General features: G+C 37.1%; 1 protein-coding gene across 1 annotated transcript; it reads right to left on the bottom strand.

Moving 5' to 3' along the window:
- Window positions 1–1,096: 1,096 nt before the first annotated feature.
- On the bottom strand, window positions 1,097–10,933 carry LOC148592867 (tyrosine-protein kinase FRK-like). The gene is made up of 4 exons (XM_088533351.1): window positions 10,666–10,933; window positions 5,751–5,932; window positions 3,401–3,566; window positions 1,097–1,593 (listed from the first exon to the last, which is right to left on the bottom strand). Exons 1-4 carry the CDS (start codon window positions 10,931–10,933, stop codon window positions 1,379–1,381), a joined length of 831 nt encoding a protein of 276 aa, XP_088389477.1. The 3' UTR covers window positions 1,097–1,378.
- Window positions 10,934–12,042: the final 1,109 nt, after the last annotated feature.

Here is a 12,042-nt window from a genome sequence, read left to right on the forward strand (position 1 = left end):
CCAAAAGCAGAGAAGAAAAAAAGGAAATTAAAAATTAGAAGCAAGGCACTGAGAAGAATGGATTTGAAGTATAATAAGAAGAAAATCAAATAATAAAAAACAGAATTAATAAAAGTTATCCCAGTTTTAAAGTAATGAATCCTCATTTATTCATACCTTTTTCAGACTGTATGTCTGATAGCACACATACTCAGCCCACACTATGCGAACATGATGCTGCTATTAATTCCTGGATTATGCTAAATAATTAACTGATCATTCGTAAGTAAATAAGTGAAACTTGGTTCTCTAAGCCTCACAACTGAGAATATAAAACTATCCCAATAATTTCCACTTTTAGCAGAACTGATACTTTAATTAACTTGAAGAATCAGAAAAAACTTTTAACATCTGCAACTGTAAAGACAGAAGCAGGAGTACCTAGGTTCTATTCTCCCTTGAAACAAAATAAACTGGATCATCTGTTATTTAAATCTACTGTATTAAAGTTACATCTGGAGAAGATGGAAGCATGAATTGCTAGGTCTTCTGCAAAATACCCAGACCTGCTCCAAGCCTTGTGTTAGAGAAGTCTGGCCACTTGGGCAGCAGAGTGAGAGGATGTTCAGTGCAAGATGTGAGGACAGTCTTGATTTAATTTAAAAATATCTTTTCCCCCAATATTTCTCAACTTGACGAACTATAAAACAAATCCTTACACTCAATTGACAATAACTCATCTGTTTAATAACACAATTTGATATTCAACATTAAGAATCTAATAATTGTATTAATTCTTGAGAGATAGATTCTTTCCAACTACAAAACAAAACAAACCCCTTTTTTACAACAAACACATTTTATTTGCTTACATAGCAAAGGCACATGTACTGCAGGTCTAAGAAAGGCAATTAATTTATTTTTTTTGCCATCAACACAGTCACAGATTTTTTTTTCAGTAAGAAAAATCTCAAAGCACAGATCCTGCTGTGCACAGAACAATCAGATTCCTTCATAAGAACAAACTGACAGGAATTTAAAATCTAAGGAATAAAAAATAATTATTGCAATAAAGAAACTATGAAATTTCACAATGCTTATTGAACAACATTCACTTTGTTTGTTCATTTTTGTGATCTGTTATTTAAAAAATAAATAGAATTTATATTTTAGAAGCCCCACCCCTCTAGCCTTCTGATGCTTAGTCTTGCAAAATACTTACCAGCAGCGAAAATCTGAAAATTCTTTGAATATTGACACAGGCATGAAAATGTACCGAATTAGTTTCATCTAATAATCGCTTGCTCTACATTTGAGGTTAAATTGATTTCACAGCAACCCTTCCAGTCAGGTTCATTGAAATGATCATCAGTTTTTTCCTCAGCCCTGGCATCAGGGTTCACTTTAAAATAGTATGTGTATCTGCATAGGATGAACCATTCACTTCAAAATAGTCTTCCAGTTGCCACTGCAAGGTTTTAAATGTAGGACGTTCCTTGGCCTCCGCCTTCCAGCACTGCAGCATGATATCGTAGAGCAACTTTGGGCAGTTGTCTGGCTGAGGAAGTCTGTATCCCTTATCCAGCATCTGGATCACCTGGTGTCCTGCCATACCTGCAGGTGTTTTCAAGAGAGGAGGAATTTATCAAAATTCTTAGGGTCTACTTGGTAACACACGAGGTTGCATGTCTCTGTCTCTCGTAGAGATGAGATGGTCAGTTCCCCACCAATGAGGCATACATACATTTAGGCAGAGCTGAGAACAATTCAGTGGAAAACGGCCACGGAAATCACTAGAAGTCTCCAAACCAGCTGTTAAAATGCACCTCCAGCACTTTCCAAACCCCTCATCCTACACTACACCACTTGAGAGGCCCACCAAATAGATTTGTGTCAGGGAGAGATTTTCTTCCACCACCAAGACTTCCTATAACATCATGTCCTATCACCACCAACCACAGAGAAAATAGTTCTTTCTTTTTGCTGCACCCTTTATATGCTAAGACTATTCTTATGTTTTCTTTCAAATTTCTACTATTATTTAAACTAAATTTTAAATCACATAATCTTTTCTTATTTTTCTTAGATCTCTGAATGATATTTCCACTCAACTCTTTGAATCTCATTGCCCAAATTGCAAATGTTGCTCCAGCTGAGACCTTATCGGTCTATATAATAGAAAACTATACTCTGCTTGATACATCCTAACAGACTCTTTGTCATTTTTGTTTTCTTTTCACAGCCACTGTTTTTTTTTAATTAATACATCAATAAATGAGGCTCTCCTAAGACTATCAATGGAAAACACCTGACCTATACTCCAGCATTCAAGCCCCACAGGGTACCAGAGCTTGAACTTTCAACTGTGATTTAGCATAACCTTTTCTCTTAACTGATTGCCGAGATAACTGATTAATTCTGCAAGTAATATCAACAAGCCAATCAAACTTCGCACAGGACACTGTCTACCATAAAGTTACATGTGAGTTGTGCCTTTACAAGGTATAAAGCTGAATCTACTACCAGAAGCACGGAGAACCATAGAATTGTATATAATATGTATTTCAAAAACTTACCTACATATCTATTTATGTGGGGTGTGGATAAGTGTAAGTGCTGAGGATTTTTGACTACAGTTTATTTCTTCCAAATGATTTCACCAGAGGTGAGGGTGGGAATCAAAAAAGAAAAATTCTCTTTTTTCCTTTTATATGAAATGATGTCAAATTGGGACCCTGTGAAATGTAGTTTATGGTTAATGTACCAGCCTTCAGGGCTGTATGGATGCAGCATAATTTCTTTGTGTCAGTCCTTCCCTTGGGTTCTCCTCACAAGCACAAAGTCACAGTCATTCATTTAATTGCTATCTTGTGTTACTGGAGTCACAGTTCCCCAAACATTTTTCAGAGTGCTAGGAATACCAGTTATTAAACTATGTAATCTACTTTTTTGAGGTTAATGAAATTTTATGCCTAATTCTGGTGATCCTTCTCATTATGAAGTGTTTTCACTGCTATAGTCAAATACGAAGGAAAGTGGAGAAATAGCCCTGCTCCTTTTTTTTTTAAGATAGCTCCTTCCTGAAAAGGCAGTCTGCACATTATATTCTGTTCTTCCATATACCAGCATTTGGCATGTTTGATCTGGTGCCTAAGGGATATAGCCAGTTGGCTTAGGTGCCTGTGAAATGCAGGTTGATTCCAGCAAGATCAAACATGAATGATGTTCACTGGCTTTGGAAAGCTTCCAGGGAGCCTGGGGCAGCCAGAAGGTCTGACCTACTAAATGGGCCTCATTTGGACACCATTCATTCTCTGTTTACAGGTTTAACCCTTTGGCTGTAGTTCAACATTCAAATTTTTATTTCTCTTTTAAAGCAAAAAAAGTAATTAGAAATCATTATTTAGGCAAAAATACTCACCAGCATAGGGCATCTTTCCATAAGTGATTATTTCAAAAAGAAGTATCCCAAACGACCACACGTCAGACTTAATGCTGAATTTATTGTGGTGGATTGCCTCAGGGGCTGTCCATTTCACTGGGAGTTTTGTTTCATGCCTAGCTTCATATATATTTTCATTTTCTACCTGCCATGGTTAAAACAAAGCAAGCTTGAATTAGGATCTTGTTCAGCAAAATATTTAAGCCCTATACTAAGCTAAACATGTGCTTAAACTTACCCTTTCTTCTAGTCAAGTACTTGCATTTAAGGGTATTAAAGAGGGCACTTAATGAACTCTTTTCTTGAAACGGAGTTTAGAGTTGAGAAACACTGCTGTTCATAAGACACTTTTCCAAAGCATTTATCATCTCAAATGAGCACGCAGAGTTGAAATGGCTTGTGATTAATTATGACCTGCTACTGTGAATTCTGGATCTTGCATGAGGATTTCAAGTCTGCCAGGAGTGGCAGTGTAAGCATCCTGCTGACACTAGAGACCAAATGCCTTCACGTCTGGTCTTCAATAAATGGAGAAGGCAAAAGCAAGAGCTAAATGAATTTCAGAACCATTGTTTTGTGATTTACTACAGAGTTGAAGGGCCATTGACTTTGCAACAATCACTTAAGAAAGTTTCAGGATCAGAGAACGAACTCCGAGTTATTTAAATTAACATATTAGCTTACAGTGTCTCCAATTAATTCATGCAAAGTGAAGATGACAGACATACAGAAAAGGGAAAATTATTTACTTTCAGCTTGAATTACTTTTCCTTTACCCATATACTCATGTCTTTAAAGCTTTATAGCACAGACATCTAAACTTTGGGAACATTTATTATGTCTCTGACTCCTAAATGTAACTTAGTGAATACCATCCACATCCAAGCTTTTGTCAGGTTCTTCACACTCAAATTTAGATAAATGTGTAGAGGCATTTTGTTTTGTTTTGATTTAAATACAGAATGTGTTCTTTCCTAGTTATAATGTCCTGTCCTGCACTTTTGAGAAGATTGCACCAGTTGATGTCTTGTACCCAGGTACTGATAACTTGGCATCTTAAGCACAACATTCTTCTCTCGGAACAAGAAATAATGATAATTAATGCTCTGTGTTTTACTTCTCTTGCCTAACATTTTGGGATCTTTGCATATGATCACATTAATACTTAGGCTTAGAAGCCATAACATTCCTAAGAAAATCTGCCAACACTATTCTATGACAGAGTATTTTGGAAAAGTTCAATTTTAATGAGAAATGTCAAAAACTGTAAGTTATTACCTCACCAATGAGGATAGTAAGCATTGTAAGCATAGTTCATTTAAGATATATATTTTTCATGTTAAGAAAATGTGCAATCTCATCTTAATGCATAAATATAAGAATGAAAATCAAGCAAAAAGTACATTCAAAGTCTCTTGATGCCATTGTCAAGCAATTATTTTACACTTTGATATGTAATAAATCTAAGTGTGTCAGGAACAGCAATTTAGGCTTCTCGAATGGAAAACAAACCAACCAAAAAAAAAAAAAAGAAAAAAAAAGAAGGAAAATGGCTTGTTTTTCTCAGTTTTTCCCTCTCAGTGCAAGAATATAATCAATAAAAAGAATAATGAGACCTCACAAATTATAGATTGCATGTTGAAAACCATAAAATTTAGCAGCCAAATCTTCCCAACTCTGATCAAATCCTTTTAAGAAGTAGGAAATCTCATTTCTAAACTGCAGCCATCATTATGGGGCATTTCATACCTTCAAACACTAAAGAAAAAGAAAAAAAAAGCACAATGGCAATGAGTTTGAAACTTCATCAGATTTAAATGTCTGAGAGCTCACCTTATACTCTGCGGTTGGCTGTGTAGGGGAGCAAGATATTTTTATAATGGCAATCTGTATTCCAGGCACCATAGAGGAAGTGAGTAAGGAATAACAGGAAGAATAGCTGTCAATAGATTCTTATATGCCTTCCTTTACAAGCTCAGGAATATACTCCTTGCCATAATACCTGCCATTTCCCTCCATATGCCAGACACTGGCACTGTGGAAATGTTTGTGCAGCAAAGTGCATAAAGCTACCAGGCTCCTTTCCTGCTATTTGCGTGGGAAGCAGTCACTGGACTGCGGTCTAGCGACTAGCGCAAAGGCACAGGCCAGCTTCTAAACTTGCACTGGGGAATACAAGACAAGGGGCTCTTTGTTTTCCATGGGACATACCATTTGTTCAACAATATCAATTCAGAGTTTATAGTTCATACCTAGTTGGCCTTTTCTATTTCCCTCCAGAGCTGAAATGGAGGAATTCCAACTGATGATTCATCTTCTCACAACCCACCTTAAAAACTCTTGCAAGCCCGAAATCTGCCACTTTGTAAATATTGTGGTCACCAACAAGAACATTCCTGGCTGCCAAGTCCCGATGAATATAGTTCTGGGATTCAAGGTAAGCCATTCCTGAAGCCACCTGAGCAGCCATGTCTACCTGATGTGTCAGACAGATTTGGGAGCCTGCATCATCTGTTTAAAAGAAGACAAGGATAACATAACATCTGTATTATTCAGCTATAATAAGATAACAGCTCACTGGTCCAAACAGCAACACACTTGAGAAGGCCAAGTAATGCAATAAAAAGAGCCCAATCAAATGCTAGCCGCGGAGTAAATGATACTACACAGTCATGCAAATAGTTTCATTTTAGTTGACTAACAGTGACTCTCCCATCTTGAATGAAAATGTAGATACAAAATTCAACAGCTGATGTAGGCCTAGAAGAAGCTGTTGAAACATTACAAAGAAAATGGCATTTTTCTACTGATAGCAATGCAGTTTTTTTGCGTGTGTACAATGTGTTCCAAAATGTGATTAAGAACTAATGCCAGTACTCACTGGGTAGAGCCAAAGCAAATTGAAGAGGGAAAAGCACAAAATGAGCCTTGCTCCCCATTCTTCAATGATTTTTACTAGGAAATAAACCATCTGCTGTCAAGTGTAACTCTCATTTTCACTTTCAAGTCTACTTGGCTGCTTCATGCTGCTATCTCTGCTGCTGCTCCTCAATACTAAGACTCCTTGAGTTGCTTTCAAGCTGCCTGCCTCTTTTGTAGGACTTTCTGCAGCAACGTGCATGACATTCACAGCACTGTAAGATCAGCAAGTCCTAGAAATAGCAACTTGGCAATTCCAGATAGGGTGTTTAGACAAAGCAGTAAAAGAACTTTGGACAGAACAAGTTGCCTTCACAAACTCAGCAGAGAGTCTTAGGGCCATGAAAAACTACAGCCATAAATAGTAAGATAGACACCAAAAATGCCACTGGAGTATAACACATTAGAATTCAAATTCAGGGTCTTTGTGACACTTTGGGGACAGCTGAACTCACCATAGCAGAGAAAGGAATTCATACAGTTAGGTAATCCAAGTAAGCCAAATCAGTTGTTATATTCAGCATCAGACATCCTAATCCACAGCTTGCAGCACGAAAGCCTAAGTGGCTATCACAGTAGTCTCTAATTCTCAAAAAACTTCAACCTCTATTTCAAAATCCTATTTACACCTAAAATCTGTGTTTGCTGCTGTATGCATTGACAGTTCTGCTTTCTCTGTCTCATATGGTGAATGTCCCTTAGTGCCCCTGGGTTAAAGAAATAAATCATTTGTAGCTGGCAGCTTTCTGAGGCTTATTTTAAATTGATTTGTATTGAAAGTGTGTTAGCATTGTTTTGCATAGCTTCCTTCAGTTCTGGCATTTTATCTGACCTAACCTTGCAATCACTCCTTATGAACAGTGTGAAATTCTATTGTTTACTAATCTATTCTTCAATCTCCAGGCTTTGAATTTCCTGCTCATCTGGATGTTCTGAGATGAACAGGTAAAAGAAATGAATTTTAGATGATTAAATTTGTCCTGTGTATCTATTGTCCTACTTCCTTTTCGAGGTTAAACTCATTGTCATGATAATCCAGCACTGCGATTATTTACTTCTGTTATTGACTCAAAAAACTCTTTTCCTCCCTGTACACATGCTTGATAGCAGTCTTGACCTTTAAAAGAGAGATGGAGAAAAATCTGGCTATGTGACAAACTATGGCTTAACCATCAAGAAAATCCATCATCAGGCCACAGAACAATATACTGCTCTTAAATTTTGCAGTTCGGAACTGCAGACATTACATAACTGGCAGACATTAACTCTTCAGCTTGCTGAACAAAGATATAAATCCATGAATGAAGTGTATTTTGCATTTTGTATTTAATCATAGGTACTCTACTAAAGACGTAGAGTACCTATGAGAGGGTACATGGGTTTTGGAAAGTACTTTGGAAAGTAACACTGAGTAGTGACTCAGAGTTAAAACCTTCCCACCCCATCTGGGTGGGAATCTCCTTCATCTGCACAAGCTGAACTACCTCTTGGTGACAGCAGACAAGGTGCAGACTCAAGCAGAGGTTCATCCAACATCTGGCTGTGCTTGAAGCCCATGTTCTGCTGTGCTGAAGCACACGCTTGCTCCAAATAGGAACCCAGGAGATAACACTGGCATGGCCAAAGGGTAATTCATAAGCCTTGCCTTTAATAAATTGTTGGAGTCTAGTGCAGGAGAACACACAGAGGCACTGTGTTAAAGAGATCCACCTATTTAGGTTGAGTTGCAGCTGAAAGCTTGTTTTTGTTTTTTTCTTTTTTCAGATGGGACCTGTCTGGGATCCCAAGTCAGGCTGAACAGCAACTTTTGGCATGAGGGCTGAGGTAGTGGGGAGGATTCCTAAATGCACCTCTGACAACCCAGGGTGTTTGGCCAGCAAACTACTCAAGTTCAAGCACAGCACTGCATTAGCGCTGCAGAAATTTCCAGAGCAGAGCTACTTCACATCTAGCTTGTTCAGAGCAGGAAAAAGGAGCAGGAAATCTGCATCCAAGTTTATTAGGTGTGTAAGTTTGTTTCTAATTGTTCTCTGGAGGAAAAAGTACAGCAAAACAGAAAAGCTGGATTAACTTTCACGCTCAAAATCAGCCACTACTGATGAAATTATATAAGCTTCTCATAACTTGTTCTTTATCATATAAAGAAAATGCATCATCTCTATGTCCTTTTTTCTACTACTACTATTTGACAAAACCATCTCCTTTATATGAAAAACTTATTACAGAAAAATGTTAAAGAAGGCTCAGGCCTGCACCTTGTTCTAATCAATCAATCACTATATCTCACTTAGAAAAGACAGGAAAACATTGTCACTGACAGACTTGACTAAAAAAAAAAAAAAAAGAAATTAAACAACGCTTTACCCTGCTGAGAACATTGCTTTGGTAATAATTTCAATACTGTGTTTTTGCTAAGGCAAGTCTCAGGTCTATCACAACCGATAAAAACATTCATACATTTATGACAATTTCATTCACATCCAATTATGAAGAAGGTTTTCTGTTCCATTTTTCTCATATTGGTGGCACTTCAATAACTCTGTGCAGCTGTGTCCATCAGGAGATATACCAAAGCACATCCACAGCACACACAGTGGGGCCCCATGTCCCTTGCTATTACGTAGGTGTCTTTCTGTTAGAATATGATAGTCACCATGCACAAAGCATTACCTTACAGAGCTTTTCTTGTTTGTTTGTTTGTTTGTTTAGTCAGGCATTTCCAGGAGGAAAAAATTTGAACAAAATAATCTCTGGACTTTCCCTCTTTTCCGGGTTGCCATAATTCACCCTTAGTGTAAACAGAGCTAGCAGCCCTGTGTTAAAGTTTTCCAAGTCTTTGAGGTGGCTGAATCTCAAAAATGCCTATCAGACTACATACTGCCAATGCCGATCATATCCAGATGCAAAATATCTGATGCCTAATCATCCTAATTGACAACAATGACTCTTCTCCACCGATACCTATATCCACCTCTGCCTCCACCTCTCCATTCTGCTAATCCCCTTGTGCACAGGAGGGACACCACTAGGCTGCTCTAAACTGGCTGTCTTGATGGTTGTCCAGACTGACTGACTACAGTGCCTTAGACCAGATCATCCTGCATATGCACCCTACTAATGGCAAGGGCAGCTTCTGTGCATAGGCTGGTAACTGATCTATGCATGGCTGCAGCACTGAGGTGCCCCGGACATTTCACACTTTATACAAAAACAGAGGTCAATTTTCACTTTTGCAATAGCTATGATTCATCCTGACTTTCTCAGAGCTTTTTCTCCCACACAATAAATGTTTTCATGCACAGCAATCATTTTCTGGATGTGCTGGGTTCCTTCAATCAGGCAAGTGGCACTCTGCACACAAAAGCTGCGAAGATCAGAAGTTAAAGGAAATTGAAGTACTTCACTCCTTTGGCCCTTAATAACCTACAAAAGTTTAGATGATCTGCCCAAGTTCCTTGTACCCTTGGTCTTCATAGTTCCTAAAGGGGCTGTCCCTCTAATGAATATTTCTTTAGCTGTAATTGTCTCTGGAATGAGCCTACCTTAAAAAGTGGTTCTACAGAGAGGATGGGGGGAAAGTGTGTGTTAATGTAGATACTGTCTACAATATTTCACAGGGCTTTGCCTTACTGTTTGGAGGCAGAAAAGAGACTTTCCAAGGCAAATGGAGTAAACATTTTACCTTCAAAAGATCATTACAACATTAGAGACATTCAAGATTTCAGAAGCATTCACTAAACTCAAAATGGAGAACAGCACTAGGATGAGGTTTTTCTCAATAGCTGCAAAGAACCTAAAGTGCAATCACTATGCTAGTCTGTTCCAGGCTGTACAACTTTATTTTTTTACTGTTATTTGCCTTCAAAAGAGTACTTTGAAGTCCTGCTGAGATAAGAGCCCTGATGTGAAAGGCAAGGGACAAACATAAGCCAAAGTGTTTCCCTGCCTGGTAATAGATTTCAAAGCTGTTAAGTGCATTTTGTGGAAGTGCTTGCATTGCATATCAAATATGATGATCTTCCCTTCTGTAGGCTTATCTTTTTATTCTGTGTGTGTAACTTCCTACCTACTAGTAGAAGTGGGCAGAAAAATGTGGGTCATTATGAGGCAAGAATCAAACTGTGAAAGTGATTCTCTCCTACATCTTCTAAAATAATTTGATATGTCAAAAATTCATAAGCCTTTTTCTTTCTCCCATCCCATCCCCAGCAAATACTGCCACTTCTAGATTAAATCAGTGTTGTACTTCTATCTTTTATGTTAGTTCATCTACTAAACTGAAAGCTGTGGCACCCCTTAAAATGAGTTTATAGTTGTTTACTTACTTTGAAGGTATTCTAGAAGACTTCCGTATCTCATCAGCTCAGTAATAATAAAAATTGGATCCTCTAAAGTACAAACAGCATAAAGCTGTATTAGCTTTGGATGTCTCAAGTTCTTCATTATTTGTGCTTCTCTCAGAAAGTCCTTTGGATCCATTGAACCTGAAACAACAACATATAACAAAAGATAAGCTAAAGCTATTAAAGGTGTTCCTACCTGCTTGGCAGCCTTAAGAGAATAACTGAGAATATTTTCTGTCTCTGCAAGCATATTAGCATCTCAAATCTTCACAGTTCCCAGAGAAAACAGACAGTGCAGCTGAAGAAAAGCAACTAACAAGTTAAATATGACATTGCGTAGGCAGAGAAAACATATGTGGTCCAGGAACCAGGAACATGAAGGTTAAAATTGTTTTAACCAAGGCTGAAAAAAATGAGGATATAATTTTACATGATAAAATGTAGCAAAATAATACGTTACTCACTCCTGATTAACAGAATGTCCAGAAACTGAAGAAAAATATCTAGATAACGAATATAAAAGTTCTGATAGAAAAATAGTGCTAAAATTAAAATTTCTGGCACTGTTTTTTTCAGCTTCAAAGATAAAAATCTGAAAACACTGAAATCACCTTAGCATATAAAGAACATGTGTATTTCTACATACATAAACATGAATAAATATTTATGTAATATATAACTTTATATAGAAGTGGCATAGGGAGCTAAAGTGTAGCAAAGTTAGGATCAGAACTCATATATCCTGAATAGGTAGATTGTTTTGAAAAAAATAGCACAAGTAAAGAAGAAAAGCTTTCTCTGTGGATGATCTAGGAGCAATCACATATCATGAGAGGTTTCATGAACACAATCAGATAAGCAAAATAATAATTAAAAAAATCCCTACTACAAATCAATTAGCTAAAACTTGCTCCAATGGTGGCAAAGAATAGTGGCATTTCTTTTAGGAAGTTTATATAAAAGAAATATATATAATATATGTCATGAGAAGTTTAAGCTAATGTTTCTTTTTTTTAGTTTGTAGTTAAATATATATGTGTTTTTAATGAAGTAGATGTTTTTAGATGTAAGTGGTAAGCACAGTACAAACAGCAGATTATTATAGGTAGAAACCAAGTTGCCAAAAAACTCCTAGTTGACATAAACCTCTATTGTAACAACTATGTTGTGTGAGACACTAGTTCAGGAGTAAATTGATCACTACCAGAATATAACATGATTTTGTTTTTTTTTTTTTTTTATTATTATTATTTTTTGAGAGAACAGCAAGTGATGAATATTTTTGTAAATGCTAAGGACCCATTTAAGGACAAAACTAACACTGACAGGTGCCTATAAGCAGTCCCTTTTCCTCTTTTC

Source organism: Tinamus guttatus, unplaced genomic scaffold, assembly GCF_059628265.1.
Source record: "Tinamus guttatus ecotype Peru unplaced genomic scaffold, ASM5962826v1 Tinamus_guttatus_pri_ptg000496l, whole genome shotgun sequence".
NCBI classification, from domain to species: domain Eukaryota; kingdom Metazoa; phylum Chordata; class Aves; order Tinamiformes; family Tinamidae; genus Tinamus; species Tinamus guttatus.